The following is a 27,420-nucleotide window of genomic DNA, read 5'->3' as shown; positions in this document are numbered from 1 at the left end:
ACTTTGTAATTCTTTAGTTATTTTCAGGAATGACAGTTTATTATCAAACATTTAACCTACCCAGTAGAAGCTGCCTTCAACTTAAAAAGGCAGGGGTTGAAGTAAAAAGCACTGATCGATTGGTTAAAATTATAATTCAGTCAGAATTCAGTTATGCTTTTGCCTATTTAAGAGAAAACACAGGGGATCCCTGGGTGGCTGGGCAATTTGGTACCTGCCTTTGGCCCAGGGCACGATCCTGGAGTCCTGGGATCGAGTCCCACGTCAGGCTCCTGGCATGGAGCCTGCTTCTCCCTCCTCCTGTGTCTCTGCCTCTCTCTCTCTCTCTCTCTCTCTCTCTCTCTCTCTCTCTGTCTATCATAAATAAATAAATAAATAAATAAATAAATAAATAAATAAATCTTTAAAAAAAGAGAGAGAGAGAAAACACAAGGGAGGTTGTCAGGGCTCAGATTTGCTTAGATGAGAAAGATCACCGCCAGAGAATTGGAACCTAGAAGACCCATCTTCCTATTTCTCATTTCATAGATTCTGGTTCTTAGTCCCAAAGAAATTTGGTTCTAGAATGATCTTTCTATCCAGTGATCATAGCTTAATTTTATTAAATAAAGGTTTTCGCTCAGGCAGTGATCTCAGAGTCATGGGATCAAGGCTGCATCAGACTCTCAGACTCCCTGCTCTCTGTTCCATCTCCCCCACAAGTACATGCCCAAAGCTCTCTCTCTCTCTCTCAATTAAATAAATAAATCTTAAAAAAAGAAAAGAAAAGAAAAGAAAAGAGTCTAAAGACATGTTCTAGCGTATTAGAAAAATTCATAAATAATAGCATACAGACTTCTGGTAGCCAGCTTTTATGTATGTGAATATGTTAGGACATACTTTTGATGCTGGAATATCAAGATATTAACAAAAATTATGTACTTGGTATGTTTTTAGTTCAAAATGATTTAAGAAGACTAAATTTGTTAGAAAAACAACAATAATGTAGCTATATAAAATTATATATCAAATAAAAGTTTATTTTCATATATAAGCAACAAGATGATTTAGCATTAGAAAGAAGGAGGTGGACTTTGGTTGTGAGACCAAATATATTTTCCAATATTTTTTACCTCTGTGTTTATGAAAGTATTGTTCCCAGGCCAGTAGTGCCATCACTGGAAACTTTTCAAAAATTCAAATTATCAATTCCCTGGGATGGGAGCCCTAGTAATCTGTTTTAAAAAGTCCTCTAGGAGATTCTGATGCATACTCAAGTTTGAGAACCACTAATGTATCTACCTTTCAATTAGTCAGAAGTGTAGTGTGCAATAAAAAATAAAAAATGTCTGAGAAATATGTTTTATGAAAAAAATTAAGAATCTTCAAATTAATGCTAGTAGAAAGATTTTAGTTTTAAATATTCACTTGAGACTTTTTTTTTTTCCAATTTAGGTATAGAGTCATTTCTTATGTACTCTGTTCATGAAGGCATCAGGGGAATACCTCTGGAACCAAGTGACAAAATGGATGCATTGATGCCTATATCAGGAACTTCATTTGCTGTTGGGATAGATTTCCATGCAGGTAAATAGCTTTTTATTCATAATTTATGTATAATGTTTTTACTTGATTTATTATACATGATGGAAATATAACCTTTCCGTCTGTACTCTGATAGTCAAGATGAGGAATAAGAAAGCAAATTAGTGATGAATTTTTAAACCTAATACAAATTGTTCTAGATATGTTTTCCTAAAAAAAAAAGATCAAGTAAAAATTTCCTAATACTGAATTTGAGTTGCAACTGCATTAAAATGCCGTGATAGGCTTTTGGTTGCTTCATTTTTATTTGTCTCTTTTTTTAAATGACACTTTTACTTTTATTCAATTATAGGTATAGAGATACAGAAAACATTTTGATTGATTATATACTTAACACATTATATGACTTAAAATATTTTCAGAAACATTATGTATTCTAATGTAGGTAGTAGCAAATTAAATTGAAATAAGAAAACAGTTATAAATGTTGTGTCATTTAAATTACTTTTGAATCTGGTATGCATCATTTTGGAGTCAGATTTTACCTTATCTTCTTGTTTTAGCAAACAGTGAAATAAAGCAGATTGGACACTAACATTTCCCCGTGCTAATATAAGTGTATGACTGGAAATTGATGATAGATACCATCCAATTTATTGAAGAAAACATGTTTGTGTGTGTGCACTAATCGCTAACTTTGGACATAGTATAAGCATTAGATATGCGTCTGGTATTTATACTCAGATCCATTATTCTACACTTGTGAGTCTAAACTTATAAAAGCAAATTTCTCTACTTCTCAATGAACTAAATCCTATGCTTCCCAAATTATTGTTTTAGTGCTGAAGTTGTATATGGGTGTTTACAGTATTTTTTTTTTTTGACTTGTAAAGACTTAATGTCGTTTAATGTTAAAAAAAAATTAGCAGTTCTTTGATTTATAATCTTAAAAAAAACTCTAAGCATCAGCATGTGGGACTCTGGTTGTAAGCTTATTTCCCCCCCTCAATTCTAACACATTTTGTTTAATCATGTGTTAATGAAATTCCTGGCTACAATTTAATGAATTACTGGGGATCTTCAGAAACATTTCAAAGAAGACTTTTCTTAAGTAAATTATTTTGTAACAAATGTTTGAAATCCTATACAGACAAACTTTCCACATTTTTAAAAGGACCTTTCCTAAAAGGAAATTCAAATATAGTATATTTTATTGAGCAATGTGTAAATTTTGCCAAAATCACAATGTGATTTTTGATCAAGCAAATCTGTTTGATCAAACATCATTATACACGGTAGACTGACTATCCTACCATACATAATCTACCCTGCATCTTAATTACATGCATCTTATTCTTTAGAATTTTATTATATAGGATTTATTAAGTACAAAACTAAGAAAATTTGAACTTCTTGAAAGATGTTATGTATATATGCATATATTTTTAGCAAGTACATATAATCCCTTGTTTTAACTGTTATCACATATTACATTCTTTTTAAAGACTTCATAATGACTTTTGAAAGTATTTGGAAAATTTTGGTGAGGTACAATATTAGAACATTTGGTGGTGTAAATGTCCTGATTAGATCATTAGTAAATCTCTTTTTTCTTAAGGGTAGAATGATTATTTGCATAACTTGAATTCACTCTCTGAGGTTTTAATGGTCCTGAAATGGTTAAGTTTCATATAATGTGCCATGACAGAGGATATTTTTATTTGCAGAGAACAGTACTCTATTTCTAGATTTCCAGTGATTATTAATATCATAACAAATTTATTTTGCATCAATGTAGTTTTTCATCAGATAAATTACCAGTAGTTAGTCAAAATGTTATGTTCTTTGTGTCGTATCTTGCATATTTTTAAATTCAATTCCCAGGGAAAAATTGTTTTTAGAAAACTTATTTCTTCTTCTAAATGTAAAAGGATGTAGGCATATGGAATAGTCATATACAATTAGAATGTTCAAGAACATTTTAAAATCCCTTTTGTTAATCAGAAAACAGAAATACAAAAGTTGCTTTGAAATCAGAGGGTTAGAGACCTGGACCCAGTAAAATATATAACAGGAAAAGGTGAGACTTTTGCGACAACTTGGATTCTAGTGCCACTTCACCCTCTTACTACCCTGTGATATGTAAATTACTTTATATTCCTGAGGCTCAGTTTCTTCACTTTATGGGCTTTGGGAATTTTAAGATTAATGTGTACAAATGTTTGACACAGTGCCTGATATAATGGGAGTTATGAAAATAGTAGTGATATCTAATAATAGAAAATAATGAATTGTAAAAAATAAGCATATGTGACATATGTGTGTGTGATATATATATTTAGAAACATGCCCTGGAAGCTATATTTTAACTTCTAATTAGCAAGATTTCCTCATCTGTTCTCTTGACTGATACTATATTTTCTGTTCAGCTGTGTAGAATAGTTATTTCTTACCTTCAGAGAGAGTAGGTTAGTAAAATTCCCTAGTAAAGATGAACTTAATTATGATGATAATGAACAGTAGGTTGAACGGATATCTAAAGATTAAAACATATCGCCAACTATTGGAACTCATTAAATATAAACTTAGGAGGTCCAGCAGACAGTGCATAATGAACCAAGAAAAACACTAATGATGATGATGGTAGTCAAGATAATAAGAGTTTCCAATCACATCTCCACATACCTTTTTTGTGCTTCCATCTTTTGTACAGTCTGATCCTTTACTAATTGTGTTTTATGAAAATATACTATGATCAGAATAAGTGCAACTTGATTTCATGACATCATTATAGACAATAGATAAACTCTGTGGCTTTGTTGAGAGAAGTTGCTTCAGGGAGGAAGGATGGAAAATGTCTAGATTGCTCCTGAGCAAAGTAGAGAAACCAATTGTTGGTACATCAACTTTTTGTTTTTCATCATGAACATTATATTTTACCTGATTGTAAGTTCTTCCATTGTTAGTCCCCTTGGCCAATAATTCTATTTCCTCTTTTCTCATTAAGGGACATTCACCTCTGTGACATAATCTCTCCTTTAGGATCAAAGATAAAGATGACAATGGAAGGACACAGTTGATCATTATTCTAAATAACAACAACAAAAACAAACAAACAAACAAACAAACAAACCCTCCTATTACAATAAGGAGATGGTGTGAAGGAGAATCATTTCTTGAGTATAACCATCATAATTTATATCATAACATTTTATTACCACAATTTTACAGGGATAAATATGATTGTTCAAACCTGTACATTTCATGAGGATTAACATATCTGAATCCTGCGGGGTTTTGGTCCTAATGAAATAAAGTTTTCTGCAGTGAAAGGATTTCTTTCACCAGATGAAGCAATTCTGGATAGTATCCACAGGAGATAGAAGACCCTGTGGCTAGATTTAAAATGTTCAAAGCATTCTTACCACTTCACTGGAAAAGTCCCATTCCACTGGGGGGTGGGGGAGCAAGGAGTGGGGAAAGCTTTGAAAATCCTTGCCCACTGGGTGATACTCCTTTTGATGAATGAATATTGAATTTGATGCGTTAGAGGATATATTTTAGTTAGGAGAAACACCTTCAAAACAAAGCCTATTGCTCCAGTTAGTAATGTGATTTTCAGTAAGTAATGCTTTATCCAGTCTGCCCCTCCCTTGCCTTGGGGATATTTATACTTTTTTTTTTAAATAATAATCACCTAGTAGGATATTACTTAAAGAGAGAGGACATTTTATTCAGAGATTGGTTGTTGTTGTTATTATTATTATTATTATTATTAATTATTATTATTATTATTATTTTGAAAGATACATCTACCGTAAAGAGACTGTAGTGTGGAGTAGCACATACAAGATCTTTCACAAAATGATTATTTATCTGCAAACTTCAAGCTTATATTCTTTTTTTCATTTTTTATTTCTTTTGTTCAAACTTGATTCATCCAACTCAATATTAACAAATGTTGATTACTTTCTCCCAGGTGTACAATATCACAGGTAGGTTGCTATAGAGAATGAAGATTAATAAGGATTAGTTTCTGAAGTAATCCATGTATGGATGATCTGTAGGGTTTTTTGTTTGTTTGTTTTGTTTTTTAAGAGAGCATCAAAGGACTATTATTTAGATGTCATTGCTCGGCATTCACTATGTGAAATATTTTAATACCTTTTTACACCATCACATAGTGATCTGGCTATTAAGATAATAAAAACAATAAAGGAACATGTCCTTATAACCTCTATTAAAACCCATGGAATGTACAATACCAAGAGAAATCCCTAATCCGAGCCAAAGGGCCTAATATAAACTCTGTATATACCAATTCAGGTTCATCAGCTGTAACAAATGTACCACTCTGGTATGAGATGTTGACAGTGGGGGAGGCTGCGTGTGCATGAGAGGAAAACACACATGGGGGTTCTCTGCTCAATTTATCTGTGAATCTAAAACTGTTCTAAAAATAAAGTCTATTAAAAAAATAAAGTGAAGGAGAATATATATGACAAAATATTGTTGCCACATTCACACATTTGAATGTCACCTATTTACATGAAATAATCTTTCCTTAATAGTTCTGCAACATTTACATATATTGTTGAATATATGAACTAGAAGGAACATTTTTGATACCATGTGGTAGCATTTGCTCATGTTACAGATAAGGAAAATGGAACCGAGAGAGATCAAGAGGTTGTTTGATAATTGAGTATCCTACTTCCAATTCTTTATACTATACCATCTTAAATCTGTAGCCATTGAAACAAAGTTTTATTTGGACATTGTTGGCATTACTTGATAAACTACATTGCACTTCCTCAAATTTGTGTTTGTAGAAGATCATATTTTGTTTTGATTCATATACTGAATCATTGAATCATGCGACCTTAAGCCCATTTAATAATTGAAGCAGGTGACACTCAAGTGAGAGTCTTTTATTTTCCCTGGAGGCTTAGAAAACAGCTATTCACAAAATTTTTTTAGTAACCATTTTGTCACCAACCAAGGCCACAGAAGAATTATAGGAAGAATTCTTTTTATGTCAGTAACAGCAATAGCTTAAGAAATATAATACTGTTGCTTTGGGACATTTTTTCAATTTTATGAAAACCATTTCCTCAGCTACAAAGTGAATTTTTAGGACTGGTTCATTTCTTCTTGTTCTTGTAACAATGAAACAATACTACTTTGTGTTGTCATTTCAAACTTGCTTCAAGACTATTTTCAAATCATGTGAACAGTTTGTATGTATTTGTTGATGGTCAAGTCCAGTATATCTTTCAAAAGGCAGAGTAGTAGCTACCACAACTAAACAGAAACTTCAACAATCCTTGGAGACAAATATCATAAACATACATAGGTAAGGAACTACAGGTCAAACAAATTATTGCATATATCTCACAAATCATATTTGGATAATTTCTAAACTCAAACCATAAACAGATAGCTTTGTCAGGCATCTGAACTCTCCAGAGGTTACTGGAAACCAAAAGCCCAGAAGATGCACAACGATTCCCTGCTAAGATTAAGACTTTGATCAGTTTATTTGGGACATATATTATTCTTTCAGTTATTGAGAGAATCACTGAGGCAAGTCTCATGGAAACATCTTGCTCAGGCAGTTAGCACTCCTCATGAAAGTAAAATGTGTCAACACCAACTTTAGACAAATTCACTTGAAGCACATCGATTCCGTGTTTGGTCACCTTTCTTTTTCCCTCTCCTGAGTCAACATATATGCTGCTATATTTCTTTTTAGCGGCTCAGGATTCTTTTCAGCAGAGCTACATTCATATTTGATTCTTTAATATATTTCTGTACTCTTTTCCTTATCAAAACTGAGTTACCGCGAAACCTATTCTCAAAAGACTTAGCTATACTAATTCAGGGTAAATTATGAATAGCTGCTAAGAGATTTACAAGTTATCTTACTAAGTGTGTTTGAGCAAAGCACAGTATCTTAACCCAGTATCATAAATACAACTAATACACCATTAAAGAGATGTGAAGAAAATATTTTTTAGATAGGTCAGTCTTCTGGATGTTTGTCAAATTACTCTGTACTCTGACTCTTAGACAATACACTGCCACCTGTTTATTCCCAGAAACTCAGTCCTGGATGTGATGACAAGTCAAATGATAATGTTGAGGTTTACTTTAGTCTAGGTACATTGATACTGTTAACACTGTTAATTGTGACCTTATAAAAGGGTTTTTCACTTTGAAAGGTGTTTTTCCCCTATTTTAAGAAAACCAATAATATATTAGTCTATTTTTCTTTTTGATATCCTTTCTTTAAAAAAAATAAAGAGCTATGATTCAGCTTCTGAGATTATTGATCATTAGTTTTTAATCAAGTAGACAATTTCCTAGTTAATAGAGAAAAATGGAAGTTATTTAATTGATTTTGGACTGGTCATGAACAATATATCTTTAATTCCTTTTTATTATTTGGTTTTTTTCTTATCCAGAAGCAATAAGTAGTAAGTGTAGTAAGTGGATCCTTTGGGGACATGAGAAGAATAAAGAACTAATTATTTCTGTAAATTCCTTACTACTTTTAGAACAAGGATTTTAAGTAGAGAGACTAGAAATGGAACTAATCACTCAGGTGGGCTAGGAACAGTAAGTTTGAGGAGAAAACAATAGCATCCAAAAACCCTAACATTTATTAAACAATACATTGCAAGAATATGATTAGAAAACTTTTTTATATTTGTGCCATTTAATTCATCAAAATATTCTGTTGAGGCAGGTGGTATTTTCATTTTAAAAATGAAGAAAGTGGGTTTGGGGATAAAGTATGGATAACAGAAGATAACTGGTTACTTCAAGAAGCCCAAATGAAATTCTGCATTCAGGATTTGCATTTGAGCTTTTGCCCTTGAAATTTACATCAACTATGGATTGAATAACCAGTAATGAAGTAACCAACATCAGAACCCTGATAATTTCCTAACAAGAATTGTAATTGTACTGCAGTGATGACTGGGTAAGATATTTGACAGACAGTATCAGGGCTCGGGGTTTGGGAGATAGGATAATATGGTCACCAACTATAGGATTGGCCCTGATGAATTTAGGGACAGAAGACTAATAGTGCAGGTGAGAGGTGAATGAGGAAAATGATGATGATTATTATTGACAGGAGAAGAGGAAGAAGAAAGGTAAAAAAAATACTAATTTATTCCACTCTGTATTATTTATTGTTGCATAACAAACTATCGAATTTAGCAACTTGAAGCGTTTGATAAACATTTATTGTCTTATAGCTTCTATGAGGCTGCAGTCAAGGTGTTGGCTAGAGATGTGGTCTCCTTAGGAGGCTCAACAAGGGAGAATTTGCTTCCAAGTTCACATGGGTGTTCACAAGGATTCAGTTCCTTGTGGGCTATTTGACAGAGGGTCACAGCTCTTCACTGATTACTGACTTAGGTTTCGTGTCACGTGGGCCTCTCCATAGGGGCAGTTCACAACATGATCGCTAGCTTCCCTTAGAGCTAGTGAACAATACAGTGAGAAATGGCACACACAAAGTGAAAGCCAGACCGTTTGCAACCCGATCTCAGAAAGGATATCTCATCATGTTTGGTACATTCTGTTTAGAATAGAAGCTAGCAGCTAGATACAGCCTACACTCACAGGGAAAGGATTAAAGATGGGACTCAATACTCCGTGGTAGGGATCTTTGGTGGGTACATTAGAGGCTGCTTATCACAGTATTACAGATGTGTTATCTGTATTAATCGCCACATACTGTTGTCTAAGAAATAAATTTTGATGGCTGGTTCAGGTTATCAGCGATGTTACTGTATGGATAACTTATGTGTTTTGACTTAAATCTTTCAAGAAAAGCCAGCAACTCCCTCCAACCTCCGCTTTACAGTTTTTGACCAGTGTCTGGGAAAGTCTTCCTGTAAAATTAACTTACACTAAATCTTCTACTGAAAACTCTCTGGCACAAAAGCTCTTTAAGAAAGCTCTTTCAAGAAAATCCTTATAGCTGTCTAGGATGGCCTGGGGGATATAAAGATGTGTAACACAAGCAGAATTATTAATGTAGTTACTTTCTTTTTTGTCACCAATGCAGGCTAAGTGTTGACTGATGTTAACCACGCTTAGAAAGAGTACTACATTGCATCAAGTGTCCCCTTCCAGAAATCTGTGGCCAGAAAGGGAGCTCTGAAGTAGTTGGCAACAATTGCCAGATCTGTATGCCTACTATGGTGCACAAGAGCGATTATGCAAATCTTCTTCCAAGGGTGACATGTTAGCCCCCATCATTTACTATGAGTAAAACATTCTGTCAGTGAATTCATCTGGGACTATATTGAGAAACAAGGTTGATTGCTTTAGCCTAGAAGTTTGTTTGTTTTATTTATTTATTATTTAATTTTACTGCCAACTGAATGAGAGGAGCTAGATATAAATTAAAAAGGAAAAAGACTCAGATGGAACCAGAAGTGGAACTCGTTTGTGAGTGTATTAAATACTAGAATAGATTACTTAAGGGTTACGATTCTAGCTCTGGAATATTTTAAGGAGTTAAAACGAACAAACCAACTCTTCTGAATAATCATTTCTCTGGGTTTCTTCCAGCTTTTTGGCCATTAAACTTCCAATAGGAACACTTTCAACAGTAACAACCTATAAGCTGTTTTTTTTTTTTTTAAATATCTATTTTCTTAGTCAATAGTCATTAAAACCTATGTGAATGAAATCAGAATTAGATTGGCATAGTGTGAGCATAGAAACTAGACTGTGTTATAGAATCTGTTCTTTTGTTCGAGGGGGAAAATGTTGATAGGGAGATCCCATTTTGACTGCTGCTTTCATTACAAATTAAATATTAAGATACTAAAGAACTGATGATTTCACAGCAATTCAAGGTTCTAACTATACATGAAAACTTATTTTCTAAATTCTGAATGAACAGATTCAAAATTTTATTTTGTTATCTATTCTATCTATTTGGATTAGTAGGGATAAGAGCTAAGATTTTTTTTTAAGATTTTATTTATTTATTCATGAGAGACAGAAAGAGAGAGAGAGAGAGAGAGAGAGAGGCAGAGACACAGGCAGAGGGATAAGCAGGCTCCATGCAGGGAGCCCGATGTGGGACTTGACTCCGGGACTCCAGGATCACGCACTGGGCCAAAGGCAGGCGCTAAACTGCTGAGCCACCCGGGCTGCCCAAGAGCTAACATTTATTGGCTATTCTTATCGATAACCTTATCTAAATTGTGACTCCATCCTTATTTTTTTTCCATTTACTGTTCTTCTTTAATACTATTTTAGTGATAAAATAACAAGTTTTGATCTCACTTGGCTCAGATTGAATTTATAGATACAATACAGGATACCAATGGGTATATTTGCGTACCCAATTATTCTCAATATTCACGTGAAACTATTATCTCAAAATAGTTTTGATTTATTGAAAAAGTAGACAACTACCACCTCAACCATTAAACATTATTAAAATGTGTTTGAGGAGTAATAGTCATTAGTTCAGCAGACACTTACTGATGACAGATCTCAATCAATAATTAAATAAATGCTTTTGTTTGTTTAAAAATTCTTAACTAAAATTGCATATTATGGGGACGCCTGGGTGGCTCCCCTGCCTGTGTCTCTGCCTCTCTCTCTCTCTCTCATGAGTAAATAAATAAAATCTTTTTTAAAAAAGTATATTATGGAAAATTAGGAAACATGAAACAAAGTTGAAATAAAAATTGCCATTACTACTACTACACAGACAGCAACTATTAATATTTTGGCATATCAATCTTTTTATCATTTTCTTTTATGTTTTCATCATGATAAATGTCCTCCCTAATCCCCATCCCCTATTTCTCCCATTCCCCCATCCACCTCCCCTCTGCTAACAATCAATTGTTCTCTGTAGTTAAGAGTCTGTTTCTTGTTTTCTCTCTCTCTCTCTCTCTCTCTCTCTCTCTCTCTCTCTCTCTCTCTCTTTTTCCTTTGGTCATTTGTTTCTTAAATTCTACATATAAAGGGGATCATATTGTGGCATATTGATATTTGTGCTGTTTTTCAAATACAAATAAAACTTCTCATTGATAAAGTTTGTCTTGCTCCTTTTACTTGCCATTCTAACATGAACAGTTTGCTATGCTATAATTAACAATCTGTGAATACTGCCTTTGATGGAAGTACACTATTATAAAATCAGATAACATTAGTTTTGACTTTTCCAATATTTTTGGATATTTGATTATTTGTAAGCTTGGGCTATAAATCTTTTTCAGTATTTATATTAATTCCTCAAACTCAAATTTCCTTTTTTTTTTTTTTTTTGCTAACAACTTTTTATAGATATAATTTACATACCATAGAATCCATGTGTTTAAAAATTAACAAATCAGTGGTTTGGGGTATATTCACAGTTGTGCAATCATTACCAATATTGAATTTTAAAACATTATTATTAACCTAAAGGGAAACTTCATACTCATTAATAATGCCCATATTTCTTCCAACTTGTCAGTCTCAAGGGAAGCACTAATCTACTTTCTGTCTATACAGATTTGCTTATTCCAGACATTTCATGCAAGTGGAATCATATGATATGTGGTCTTTTATGATTGAATTCTTTCACTTAGCATAATGTTCATCCATGGGATAGCATATACCAGTACTTCATTATTTTTTTTGTGGGGGTAAGAGGGCAAATTATATTTGATTGTATGGATATATATCACCTTTCATTATCCCTTCATCAGTTGATGGACATTTGTGTTGTTTCTACTTTTTTAACTATTGCAAATAACACTTTCAGGAAGATTCAAGTGCAAGTTTTGGTATGGGCATACACAATGCCTTTCTTCTACTTAGAAATATTCTTTTGTAATTCAAAGTTATTTTCAGCATCATTCATTCATATGTGATTTAAACAAAATCTCTGAGATACAAGTGGATACCCATTAGAGACTGCATTGTGTCCCCCCAAATTTATATGTTGAAGTCTTAAAACTCAGCATCTCACAATATGACTAAATTTGGAGATTATCTCTTAAAAAGATAATTCAGGGAAAATGAGGTCATATGGTTAGACCTTAATCCAATATAACCAATGTCCTTATAAAAAGTGGAAGTTGGAACACAGAGGAAGGAACATACACAGACAAAGGGAGAAGACAGCTATCTACAAGCCAAAGGGAGAGGCCTCAGAATGAAATCAACCCCTGTTGACACCTCCATCTCAGACTTCCCAGACTCCAGAAATGTGAGAAAATAAATTCCTGGCAAGTAAACCATCCAATCTGTTATATTTGTTACAGCAGCCCTAACAAACGAGTACAATATTTAAATATATTATATAACAAATGACTACTAAAGCCATTCGAAATGTCTATTTTTATTAGAGAGGACACTTAGTAATCGTTATAGGAAATTCAGTATCTGGAATTAATTATTTGTTCAAATGGAAAAGTATAAATTTAATCTCATGTACTTTCTCCCAGGGAGGTAGATAGAAATGGGAATACCCGTTTCTACACAAAACCTCTGTATCACCCCACACAGAACCTAATCTTTGTCCTTATTTCAGCTTTTAGTGATTTGACTCCATCTGCTTATATTTCATTGTATTTATTCTGTAATTTTTCTACTTCTTTTCAGAGCCTGTATTCTGCAGCCAGATATTTCATTAATGAACTGTAAATCTTTACACTCTGTGCTCTTCTGACATCCTTGCTTAGCAAATCCCCAAATCCCTGTATAGCCTACAGTCTTCTTTCTCCATCTCTACCTCTACAGTAGCCATACTTTGTCACTTTAAATCTTCAACCCATCCTATAATCTCATTCTCAGAAGGTACCTTTGCACCTTAGTTTATTAGAGTACTAGGCCAGTCTCACAAACTCAAATGACTACAGGGGCCAGAGAAATTTTCTGTGTGAATAGTTAGGGAGAGAGGGAGACCTTGAGGGGATTGACTGTGGCAGACCATACTGCAAATGACCTAGCAGGGACAGTTGCTACTTAACTACACATCATTTCTGTGATGCAGTATATTGGCAGACCTGAATTGCCAAGTTTTGGGTTTTGTGTTGTGTTGTGTTGTGTTGTTTTTCTAAGAGGAGACTGTAGCAGTACAGAAGATAATAGTGTAGATCGATACAACATTTTATTTGTGCCAGTTTGAACTCTTTGACAAAGGCCAGGGGCATGAGATTCCACCCTTCTCTCATCATTCATTTTCATATGAATATGATATATTCATATCTTGGCATGTACAAGCTTGATTGGGGAAAGTGTCTCTGAGTATAAAGGTGATGAGACTGGTGCGATTGAGTTGGAATGTGTTATAAGGTTGACTGCTGGGGAGGAATTAGGGGAGGAAGTTTGGATAGGATAAGTTTTAGACTGCTGTACAATTCTAAGAGATTTTTAGCAAAGCTGATTGTGAGTTCTTGAGCCAAAGTTGCCATTTGATTAGTTGTACATTTCACAGAAGTGTGTCTGCCTCAGTATTTATGTCATACTCAGTCATCATCTGGGAACCCTGTTGCAAGTAGGGCCTTGTATCAGTGGTGGGTTCGGTCAGTTATGCTCTTCATAGGCAGAGATTTGAGAAGTACATATTCATGACTGCCAAAGAGCACCCCTTTTACCACATATATCTGTGTCTATATAGGTTTTAGAAACAACTCTGTAGTTCCTTTAGGCCTCTCTCCTTGTGGGGAAATTTAGAAGAGGGAGGTTAGTAGGACCGATAGACTTTATGGCTGTGGTTAATCTCAGGCCACAATAATCATCTTCCTCCTCTTTCACTGTCTATTCCAGTTGCTTTTCATTCTCAACTATCATTTTGGCAGGACTAGGTAGCTTATCTGTGACCCAAACCTTAATTTCAGAGGGGACTGAATCCTTGGTAACTCTTCTCAGACTTGGGTTGCTACATGTGTCCTTGCAGAAAAGTAGGTGGGTCCCAAGTGGACTACTCAGTTCTGTACATATCCTGTCCTGGCCACATTATGTGAAAGCAGCCCTATCTCCTCATCCTGCTCAGGGTCATTCATGTATACCAGTATGGTGAGTCCTCTTTTAACCTGCTTAGTAGTAGTAGTAATAGACACAAGAAAGTTCAAAGTCTCTTGACAGGAGCCAAAGCTTGTAGTTCAGTGGGACCCTTGCTTATGGCTCTTTGGCAGAAGTGTACCCTCTTTAGAAACCAGAAGCTCTAATCCAATCCCTCCAAAGTTGCAGGGAAGAGAAGGGACAGAATCTTTTAATGGGTCATTGAGAGTGAATGAAAGTGAGACTCTACTGTTTCATCTTCCAGTCCCTAGAGCCTAAATTGCTCTATTGGGACTATAGAACCATTTAGAGGTCTCTAATTGAATTAACATACTATAACGTGATGATGACACCCTGAGAATGTTGCTTCTCAGCTGATGTTTTGTGTCTTTAAAAGGTTGTTCCAGAATTCTATGAGGCCCCTTCTGCTTTTGGATGGTGTGGTATATAATTTAACCAGTGGATCCCATGCTCATGTGCCCACTCTCACACCTTTTTCACTGTGAACTGGATAGTTAGAGCAGATTCTAGATTGTGTAGAATTTATGCCTGTGGATAGGGATTCCTAAGCCTTTGTGTAGTGGTGCTGGCTGCAGGTTTCAGTAAGAAAGGCAAGTCAATACCTAGAATGCGTTCATGAGAATGAACCACTGACACTTCCAGGTTGGAAGGTGCCTGACATAGTTGAATTGTCACCAAGGGATCAGTTGATATGCTTGAAGAATGGTGTCTTATCATGGGCTCACTCTTTGCTATTGCTGGTAAATTGGATGTTCAGAGGTAAAATTAACTAGATTGGTCTTGGTAAGTGGAAATCCATATCATTGAACCTATATTTCTGCCACCATGAACTCTTTGTTCATTTACCCAGTCTGGGATGACTGATGAAGCTTGGCTTACGTTGAAAGATTAAGGCATTTTGGTTATCGATACTTCTTTTGTGGTGGGTGCTTTCTAATAGGAACTAAGATGTGATGCAAAGATCTCTGCACTTTGTGTTCACTCCCATATGGCAATCCACATGCCCTCACTCTAGATCTATTAATCTTTAATGTTCCAATTATTATCTTTCCAGTCCCATGTCCATATAGACTGGCCACTGGCCACTGCTTCAGAACTATATACCTGAGTATTTCAGGCTACTTCTTTCACACAGGTGAACAGTTTGGTGTACTACTCACAATTCTGCCCATAGCGATGATATTTTCCCCCTTTCTACTCACTATGAGGCCTACTCTTGAATGCAACTGTAATTTATGTTTATCTTTTACCCATATATTAAGCTAAGTGATCTATAAAACAAACTTAACTTTTTTTTTTCTCTCTTCTTTTTTTTAGAGATTTATTTATTTATTTATTTATTTATTTATTTATTTATTTATGATAGACATGGCGGGGGGGGGGGGGGCAGAGACACAGGAGGAGGGAGAATCGGGCTCCATGCCGGGAGCCCGACGTGGGACTCGATCCCGGGACTCCAGGATCGCGCCCTGGGCCAAAGGCAGGCGCTAAACTGCTGAGCCACCCAGGGATCCCCTCTCTCTTCTTTTCTTGATTGGAGTCTCTACATAGACATGAGGACAACTCATGATGGGCAGTTCCAGATGCATGGCTATTTGGAGCCTCAGGGTCAGGCATTCTGTTTTCTTTCAGGGTCTAGAAACCTATAAGATAGCGAGAATTTTCTTGGAGGATTATGTAATTCTCTGGCACAGATGTCATAGCCTTGCTGCAGAATCTTAAGGACTTGTGTTGGGATTCTCCTGTTAAGTCTTTCTGTAAGCTCCATACCACATATTGTTCTGACCACTGACACCCTTCAGGTCTGCTGGATCATATGGCCCAAATGACAGGGCTGCTTGCATCACAGCCTAGACCTACTACAGAGCCACTTATTGCTCTGCATCATGCTCAATGTGAGTAGTTTTCCATGTCACCAAGGAAATAGGCTACAGTGATAATCTTTGGCATGGAATGATTATGTTATCTTCTGAATCCAAAGAGGCTTACAAAGTACTGTTCTTATTTTATAGTAATGATATCAAGATGCAATGATTTGTCTTGAACATTTTCCTCAACTTTGGCATGTTTTTCACCATTAGACTCATAATGATATCATTAATATCATTAATATGATATTATTATCATTAATATCATTAATGGCGAGTTGTTGAATCTTTATAGGATTTATCTCTAACCCTCAGGAGCATGTGTGTTTTCCTAATGCTTCCAGCATCCTAGCTACCACTTGTTCATTCTGATTGAGAAGTTTGATGTATTTGATGTAACGAGTTAGTGTAATATTCTCTGGGATGTCTACTGGTCCAGATTTCAGATCTCTTCAGACTATGTTTAAATAGGTTTTTCTGTTTTCTTTTGTTTTTATTTTTGTTTTTGCTTTTTTTCACTGAGGGTAAGAAAATTAACATAGTCCTGAAGAAAAACTATAAATGAATGTTATCATCTATCAAATATGAATAAAACTATCTTTGATCCTCCTCTTAAATCAAATTGAAAGCAATGCATTTGCCAGATCAATGGCTGTATACTGCATGGTTGAGGCCTTATTAATCTTCTCTAGTAATATACCTCATCTAGCATAGGAGCTGCAACTAGGGCTATCATTTGGTTAAGACTGTGGTAGGCCATAATCATTTTGCAGGGGCAAGACTGGCTTTTAAGCAGAAGCATAATTGAGCCCACTGCCTGTCTTTAATGGTGACCATTCAGGTTGGATAGGGAGGGGATAGAGAGTACATATTTTTAGAGATATCCATTTGGCCTTTCCCACTACGATAGCTCTTACTTATTCCAAAGACAATAAACCCAGCGTTGAGGTTTGTCAAATTTCCAGGCATATCAATTTTAAATATATGTTCTGGGACTAAGAAAATGACTCCTGGGTGGGTCTATGGACTCATTGGGCAACAATGAGTCAGAATTTAGCCAGGACTTCAGTTATTACCTAGCCTGTGTAAGCTCCATTGCAAGGGATCAATGATGATGTATCAATGTCAACTTAGACACTGTGTCTAATAATAAAGATATCTAAATATTTCCCTTTCTCCAATATCAACTAACTCAAGTGAATGTTTGGAGGTCCCTTTGATGAAAGATCTAGAAGGTTCATCATAGTTGTATAATTGCCACAATGTTGCAGGGTTTGGGGGATTTGGCTACTTTTTCATCAGTGGGTTCTGGATATGAAAATTAGGGTCAGAGATGTGAGCAGAGTATCATGACTTTTAGTGGGACAACCACCCTCTAGCTTCTGCTTCTCCATTGTTATTTTTTTGGGTAATAAATGTTGAGTAGCATCCTTCGTGGCTCTCAGTCTCCCCAGTCCCCCAGTACTGTAATTTCTTGGTGGTGCTGGTGCCCCTCTCAGTACTATATTGCCATCAACCTTGGGGAAGAGTGTGTCCCCTGAGATCGCTTGGTGGGTTTTCTTTCTTTACAGAATCTATTTCTCAATGTCCACTTTATTTTCTCATGTTCTTTATTTTTTCTCATACTATTTGAAACATCACAAGATGTTTCTGCATGGAGAATAGCATAATGTCTCCATGCCTTAAGAGCTACCTTCACAGAGATTGTGTCCTACTTCCCGACTTCTTGCCAAAGGGTTAAATTCCATCAATACACTGGGAAAGTGCTCCTATGTAAAAGAATCCTTGCTTATTCATCTTATATTCTAGCCCCTCTTGACCAAGCACCTTCAAAATCCAATTCCAGGGATACTTCTCTGGCTCCTGGTCATCATGCTAACTATTCCTCAGAATTCCTTTTGTGTATGATCCCTTTATGAGGTTCAGCAATCCCTCCAGCTTGATTGTATTGAGATTTAACTGTAGTTGTCATCCAGAAGAAGTGAGTACAGCTCTGGAGGAAGGAGGTATCTTTTGCCTTGCAGATGAAGTATTTCTGCAACATCTTTCAGCACAAGGAAGGTGGTAGCCTTTACTAGGAGAAATTGGACAACCTTTGCAAACTTTGAGTCCAACAGGATAGTTCAAGGACCAGCACCTTTGGGAATATCCACCATTCTCATCCATATTTCAGGGTCCCAGGTTTTAACAACCAGATCTCTAGTTTTAGTATAGCAGACCTGTCTTTTCTGAGCATTTAAACATCCCTGGAATTCTGTAGATCTAACTATTATAGTTTCTATTTGCTGCTTAGCTGTGTCTACTCTTCCACTGTCACTTTGTAATTTCCCCATATCGACCCTCACATTTAGTTTTAATTGCTTGTGAACAGCTCTCAGTTTTTCATTATCCCTCCTTAGAGTGTCATTACAATGTAGCAGTAACTAGCCAACTCTAATGTCTTTGTAGTCATTGTTTCTTCCATATTTTTCAAATGCATGAGTCATTGTCCCTTTAAGGATATATCATTTAACAAGATGTTTTCTCAGGTCACTTTTCATGAAAATTATAGTACTTGAACATCATGTGCCAAGAACTGTGCATGTGCCAGGCATCCTCAGGGCCATATCCTCTTTGTCTATTATGTATAGAGTGAGCCAGACCTATAGCCCCATCTTTTTTTTTTTTTTAATTAAAATTCAATTAGCCAACATATAGCACATTATTAGTTTCAAACTAGTACTCAGCAATTCATCAGTTGCATATGACACCCAGTGCTCATTGCATCACATGCCCTCCTTAATACCCAACACCCAATTATGCCATTCCCCTACCCACCTCCCCCGAGCAACCCTCAGTTTATTTCCTATGGTTAAGAATCTCTCATGGATTTTCTCCTTCTCTGATGACTTCCCATTCAGTTTTCTCTCCCTTTCCCTATGATCCTCTGTGCTGTTTCTTATATTCCACATGTGAGTGAAACCATAGCCATAGCCCCATCTTACCATTTATTTTCTCAGGCTCCTCCTACATCATTTGTACTACTTTGGATCCTCTGGGAAACAGAGTCAAGACAGGATTAGATATGCAAAACCCTTATTGAAGAACAACTTGTGAGAAAAAATGAGGAGAGTTGTAAGACTACAGTGCAGGTCTGACTTATGCAAAAGATAGAAGGAAAAGGGGTTAGGTAGAAAATGTCTTAGACTGGTGTGGTTTCAGTAAAGTTTCAGGAAGGCTGATGGGGAGCCAAAGTTGCCCATCAGAGGAGTTTCACATGTTCCAGGAGTGGGACTACCATAACAACACTGCCTCACACAGTCATTAGCCAAGGGCAGTCTTGACACAGCATGGTGGTAGATCCAGAACACAGCAGCTGGGCCCATTTTTCAGTTACAAAATCTAAAGTTAGAGAACTGACAAGCTCATTTTTAGTAGTGAGGGGTTTCCTGGAACATTAGACTTTTAGCGCTAAGACCAGAATACTGGGCAAATTATGATGGTTGGTCATCCTAGCTGTGACAGTGTCATCACCACCACCATCATCATTATCATCATCATCAAATAAAATCCTAAATTCTTAGCACCGAAGCCATCTTTTCATTACAACAAATAAACTAGATGTTTTATGCAAATCGAAATAGGCTTTAAAACCTGATTTCTGACTATTCTCTGTCACTCTTTCATGTTCCAATGGACATCATGTTCCCTTATGTAATATTCTCAGAGCTTCTTCAAAGTATAGTTTTCCAAATGGATATAATCTTTCCCTTTCCTAGATTCTCATTATAATCTCTTTTTTTCTCCTAAGAAAATTATAAAATTTACTTGCTAGAAAACTATACAGGCAAGCTGAGATGCTTCATTAAGTCAAGAATACATAGTTATCTCTGTATTTACCACAATAAAGCATCTGTGCTATCCCCATTCATGTATCTCTGAGCACATTGCTCTTCTCTTAACAATCTATCTTCAAATTCTCCAAGGGAATCCAATCTTGTTTCCCCCTACTTTTCTTCCTTCCTTTTTTACTTCTTTATTTCTTTTCTTTCTAGATTTCACATATAAGAGAAATTATATAATATTTGTTATTTTTCATCTTTGACCTTTCATTTAACATAATGCCCTCAAGGTCCAATTCATTTTGTTGCAAATGGCAGGATTTCATTCATTTTTTTTTTATGGCTGAGTCATAGTCCATCATATATAGAAATATAGTATATATTAGTCCATATATCACATCTTTTATATAAAGACTTTATTTACGATATATAGCATATAATAGTCCATATATTACATGTTTTTTCTCCATTCACCCACTGATGGGCACTTAGGTTATTTCCATTAGCTACTATATATATAGTACTGCAATGAACATGGGGGTACATATATCTTTTTTGAGTTAGCATTTTTGTTTTCTTGAGATTAAAAACTCAGAGTGGAATTGCTGGGTCATATGGCTGTTCTATTTTTATTTTTTGATAAATGTCCATCCTGTTTTCTATAGTGGCTTCCTCATTTGATAGTCAGATGGGAACAGGATCACAAGCATCCTTGGCCAATAGAGCCAGGTGGTCAAGAGATGTCCTCTGCGCAGCAGACACAAAAATCAGGGCACCAAATGTGTGCATAAGCTTCCTTCTAGGAGAGCAGAAAAGGTAGAAGAGAGTACACCCTCTTGCTCTCCACTAAAAGATCATTTTTAGTAGGCCCTGACAATCCTTGGAAACTGGTAAGAGGCTTTTTTTCTCCCCCTGTCAGCTGTGAGCAGATTGCTGAAACATCTCCTGAAAGATGTCAGAGGTCCACCTGGCCATTCAGACACCAGGACATACCTGGGGACATGGAGGGATATTAATGTCATCAATGGGTGGTTCATAAAATTCAACATTCCTATTTTTGGTAAGCTTATAGTGCAATACACATGGCTAAGGAGAGGAATGGTAAATAAGTCTATTTTGCAAATATCTAGTAGCCCTAGTGTAGGAGCCTGAACGATACTTGAATGCTGAACAGGAGTGAATGTTTTGCTTGATATATTATAGTAAATAAAGTCTTTTTAAAAAAGATTTATTTATTTATTCATGAGAGACACAAATAGAGAGGGAGAGACATTGGGAGCCCAATGTGGGATTTATCCCGGTTCTGGGATCATGCCCTGAGCCAAACGCAGATGCTCAACCACTGAGCTACTTAGGTGTCCCTGTAAATAAAGTCTTATTCATGGTGTGCATTGACTCAATCTGAAGTCCAATGGAAGAGGGCAGGTCCACTCACTAGACTTCCTGAAGTTTTAGAGTTTCCTTTTGTAGACCCATATATTTGTTTATCTACCAGTCTGTCACTGTTTTTCTTTTAATATCAAAGAGGCTTGGAGTTCAAGGAAATGTAGCAGGAGGAGTGAATATACACAAATCTACACACACACACACACACACACACAAACACATACATACACAGCATATGTATATATAAAGAATTGTTATATCTCTACTTTGATAATGGAAAACATTTCAAGTTAGCTACTTCAGAACAAGTCTTTGTCCTTGATCTACCCTTCTTAAGATGTTGTATCACAAACTTTCTAAAACCATTTCATTTGTATTCTCGCTGAATGAAAATAGCTTGAGGAGTCTTGTCTTTCTTTATCTCTCTGGGATATATTACATTTTTAAAAATGTCCAATATTCCTAATTATTATTTTTTATATTAAATTATATCTCTTAATTTACCTGATAATGTAAGGTGAAATGGGGATTTTTTTTTTAATTTTATCCTAGCCTATCTTTAACCTTTTATCAGCATTAGAATAGTCTAATTCAGGTGAAAAAAATCACCCTCTTGCCTTTACTCCTTTAAGACTCTATGTTTTTAGCAAACCTGTTGCTAATTCTGCTGAGACCAAGAGTATCACTATGTCTAGTATGTACCCTCCAAAGACTGGCTCAAGTAAATACTTTCTTTGTATCAAGGATTTTTCTTTGAGGAGGGTTGGGGGTAATTTTGTGGTTAATATAGTACAGTTCAGGTAAAATTTTGTTGAAATTCTTGGAGTTTCTTAGTTTCTGGTATGGTTAGAATACTGAGAGTGTCATTCAAGTTATGTAAAGATAAGAGATTATTTATATTTTATTACCATTAAACCTTCAGAATTTGATTAGGAATGACAAAAGGAGAAATTCTTTTCAATCTGTTGGAGCACTATTTAGACTTTTATGATGGAAACTTTGAAATATATATAAAAGGGTAGAGAGTAGAGTATGATGAACACTCCATGTGTTCCATCACCTGTTTCAATTCATTATCTGTTTGTATCATCTAATTCAAGGAAATCTAAGACATCATATAATTGCACTATGGAGTGGTGCTAAACAGTATGAGATGAATGCTGTATATTTTTGTATATAGCTTGTCAAATGTCTTAATTTTAAATATTTAGGATTTCAAAAAGTGCTCTGATTCTTGAGCTTAAACTTTCTGGAACCATCTTTTGCTCATTTAACTTATAGTTGATATATAATGAAACATTATAAAATGTTACTTACTATAGTTATATCCGGCCACCTGATTTTAATATTTTGCCCTAGGAGAGGGTATATGGTTTCATAAATTGGACACTCAATGCATATTCTTTTGCTGATCTGATAATGGGCCAAACTATTGCTACCTTTTGAAATTACTTCCTCCTGACAATTACATTTTATCTTACCATTCTTTGGAGGGTGTTGCTAATACTCTGCTATACCTTTTTTTTTTTTTTTTTTTACCATTTACTTGATTCTATTTGTATTATTATTAATTGTATATCAACGCTTATCAGTTATCAAATACAGAAAGCTGTAGATAGACATAGTGTATCCAAGATGAATAAAAAACAATTTCAGTCTACTGGAAAGGATGGTGCATAAAAAAATGAGCTGTGCAATACTTTGTGTTAAGTACAGTTCTTAGAGATAAGCATGAGTCATTATGAGAGCAGCAAGGTGGACAATGACCTAGTCTGGGATAGTCAAGAAGGCTTCCTGTGGGGGGAATGCATGAGTCTTAATGTCTGAATAATGGATTCTTGGGAAAGAGGTTCAGGAAACTGACATGAGAAAAGGCATAGAGGGAGAAATGATATGATGGATGTGTGTAGAGTGAGTGAGGGTGATTGCAAACAGGGCAGTTCTACTAGAGTCAAGATTGAGGAAGGAAGGTATAATAGACAAAAACCAAAGAAGTACTCCTGGGTTGAATCTTTTCCAAGAAGGAAGCAAGGTACACATCCTGTAACTAAATAAGTTAGTTAGATAGGAGAAAATAGGAGAACTGTTTGATTTACTTTTCCTTGTTTCTCTAAAAACTTCTATCATGCATGTGTATATGTATAAGGGATGAAAAAATACATATATATATGTATATATTAAGGATGGATATTTTAATTGTTCTACTCAACAAAATTTTTGGAGGCTACTTTTGATCATAGGTGGCCTTCTATGACTTACTAAGGAATCTAAACTTCATCTTAGGGTCATGAGAAACCTAGAAACATGAACAGTGATAAGATCTGGTTTGCAGTTTAGCTAAATTACCTTGATCACTGTAAGAATGAGTTTGAGGAGAATAAAATTATAGGAAGGTAGACCATTTAGGAAGATGTCACAATAACTCAGAAGAAAGATGGTGAGGACCTGAATAAAACCATAGTGCTATAAGCAGACTAAAGAAAAAAAGATGTAGAAGAAGCAGTTAAAAACATGCAGAACTTAGTAATCGATCGAATGTGGGGATAAGGTAAATAGATGCAGAAAGAGTCAAGGATAACTCTCAACTCTTTAGTTTGGGTGATGAATTTTGTCCCTTTCATCAAATGAGAGAGCACAGGTAAAGAAGGAGATTGAGGGTAGCTCTGATGGGTTTATTTTCTGACATTGAATTTGACTCATACTTGATCATTCATTCATTGAGCTTTTGTATCTATGCAGCCCAAAGTATTACACTGGCTTCTGTGGAGCTAACTAGGAGGAGAATACATAGCCTTCTTTTAAAACGTACTCCCATCATAGGTCAAGAGACAATTGCAATTCACTAAGGAATGATGGGTAGCGTGTATGGCTACCAAGTACTTAGGAGAGGGTGATTGCTTCTCCACGAAGATTGAAAGAGGCTTCTTGGTCAATTTTGTATCTCCTATAATGCATATAGCACTCAATAAAAATTATCGATTTATATATTTTTTTTCTATTCTTTAGCAAGGGTTTGTTCATAAAAAGAATCATTATTTCTGAAAACCCAAGCAGGGCACATTTATAGACTGTTTTATTTTCATGTTGCCTACGATTCAATAGTGACATTAAACTAGAAAATAATTGTATAATAAGATTATTTTTTTTAATTTAATTTATTTATTCATGAGAGACACAGAGAGCGAGAGAGGCAGAGACACAAGCAGAGGGAGAAGTAGGCTCTATGCAGGGAGCCTGACGTGGGACTTGATCCGGGGTTTCCAGGATCACACCCTGGGCTGCAGGCGGCGCTAAACCGCCATGCCACCAGGGCTACCCTATAATAAGATTCTTATATCTTCTTTTCATCTATGATTTAAATGATACACATAAGCATTTAGAACACCAATTGGGAAAAATTGTTATTGATTTCTTAATAGTGTTAATAACAACTTCTTTCTGTTCTGGGGGGAAAAATGTATCTATATTTTGGCCTACCCTTAAGTACAGCAGACACTGACAATTTCAAGTAGAATCAATATCTGTGTAACTTCATAGAAAGTTAACTTTGCCTTTCTGAAAATATAAGATGCCACTGTGCTTCCAAATCAATGTTAAATTTTAATATAAAAATTCTTAGATGGTGAATGGAAATATACAGCAAAGTCTAATTATGTTTGATTTTCTACCTTTGTTATTTCCTTGAATGAGATTAACTAAAAATAGATTTTTCTCTTTTTGCAAATAAAATACCAAAATATTTTATCCACAGTTTTAAATTTATAAAAACAATTATATGTTAAACGAAGACCACAATAAAACTTCAAAAGCATATAAAATTACCAAATTGATTAGTTGTTACAGTTTTTATTTTATTATATCATATGCTTTGTGTTTTTAAATTTTAATAGTTGATGCTTTATTATATTATGTACTAGACAAAGACTGATTTATTTAATCCTCACGGCATCTCTATTATTACCTGTTTACATACTGGGAAACTCAATAGGAATTTTAAGTAACTTGTGCTTGTCATAGAGCCACTAAGAAGTCCAGCTGAGATTTTTGATTCAGAGCATGGTACCCAAGCCTTTAGCTATTATGTTACATTCCTCTCTTCTGTAAACTTCTTAAGGTATTTTTTCATCGGAGGTGATGATGAAAAAAATGTATATATACGCAAATATATTTGCTGAGAAAGCCTTTGTTTTTAAGGTATACACTCCATCTTTGTCTGATTTACTAATTCAAGGCATAACAAAGAAACCAAACATATTAGAGGAATAATATTTTTGTCTTTCCTTATTCAAAAATAAAAGTGAAATCAGATGGCATCGTTTTCTGAAATGGGTTGATAGTTTCCTGAAGAAATGCCTGAGTAGGTGTCCCTTGAAGACATATCTATTCAACATGCTGTCTCAATTTTATAGCTTAGCTTTGAAAATCTAAAACAGAATAAATTAAAACAATTTCTCTTTGGAGCTGCAATTGGTCCTCTTCTATCTGAAGCCAATGAGACTGTGACAGCACATTTTAGTTCTCATATGCTACCTGAAAGTCAAAATTAGGAACGCAAGGGCTGTGAGGACTAACTTAATGCATGTGAAAAACAGCACGGTGCAATTGCTTTGAAGAGAAAAAACAGTGAATGCCTAAGAAAATGTGAAAGATTCTTTTTGTTACCCTGAGAGGAAACAGTTCAAAACCTGAAAATGGAATTGCTTTTATAATAAGTGTGTTTAATGCAAATTCCATTCAGGACACAAAAGCTAGACGGGCATGTATTTCTTATTTGATAAAGGAGTAATTTAAAAGAGAATGTACATTATCTAAGGTTTCATAACATTGTACCTTAAGGGGATTAAGATATCTAAAACCTTTGAAGTCTGCAGATTTTATTTTATTTACTCACAAGGATGGAGTTCTTTAGTGATTTGTTGCTCTAAGAAAATTGCCCATTAGCGTTTGTATTGATTTGCCTTTCTCAAAATGAAAGAAACAAATGTAATTCATTAGCACTTTATTATTGAATCCTTTTAATATGAAATATCGAGAACTTGGGTCCTTATTAACCTGCAAAATGTTTAAAGAAATGCTTTCAAAGTTGGAAAAGAATAGAAAGTAGAACTTAATTTGTATCTGTACCTAGATATCTGATGAATTCAGCACAGGCTGTCATCATAGTTTTTGCTCCCAAATCTACTTGAAATGCTCTTATTGTCCATCCTATTGTTGTGAAAATGACTGCATTTATTAAATTAGTTATTTATCCCGACTAGGTTTCTGTCAACTATATTGATCATTTCTCCAAATGCTAATCCAAGTGCTACCCAGTCTTCAAGGATCAGTGAAAGCCTCACTTCTTCCCTGAGGTTTTTTCTGATGACCTTGATGCACCTTGCTTTCCTCTCGATTTCTATAGCACTCACAGTCTGCTCCTGTGGTTTCAACTAGTGTGCCATGACACTGAGTGTGTCAAAAATGGGGTGTGCCTGGAAAGTAGCAGGCATGCTAGTAGTAGCAGACCTTTCTTTTTTTATCATATAACTACTGCTTAAACAAGAAAAGATTTTGACTGAAAATACCAGTGTTTTTTTATTTATTACTTTTTAATTATTTACTTGTAAAGAATATATTTACTATATTAAGTACACACTAAACTAGAAATTCTTAAAAGATGAGGAAAAATAAGCAAAAGTCACTATTTAACATTTTCTTACACTATCTTGATTTGTTTGGTGTTTAGCCTTTCCCTACAGTGTGTATAGCTAACTCTAATA

General features: G+C 35.1%; 1 protein-coding gene across 1 annotated transcript in view; it reads left to right on the top strand.

Moving 5' to 3' along the window:
• The window catches only part of LRP1B (LDL receptor related protein 1B), a 1,812,620-nt gene that overhangs the window by 1,320,546 nt on the left and 464,654 nt on the right, over positions 1-27,420 (top strand). The window contains exon 35 of the mRNA XM_072757648.1: positions 1,435-1,566. Within this exon, the coding sequence (XP_072613749.1) occupies positions 1,435-1,566 (132 nt within the window). The remainder of the gene's footprint in view (positions 1-1,434; positions 1,567-27,420) is intronic.

Source organism: Vulpes vulpes, chromosome 5, assembly GCF_048418805.1.
Source record: "Vulpes vulpes isolate BD-2025 chromosome 5, VulVul3, whole genome shotgun sequence".
NCBI lineage: Eukaryota > Metazoa > Chordata > Mammalia > Carnivora > Canidae > Vulpes > Vulpes vulpes.
Note: the sequence above shows the minus strand (reverse complement) of the source record. Positions and strands in the feature narration are given on the sequence as shown.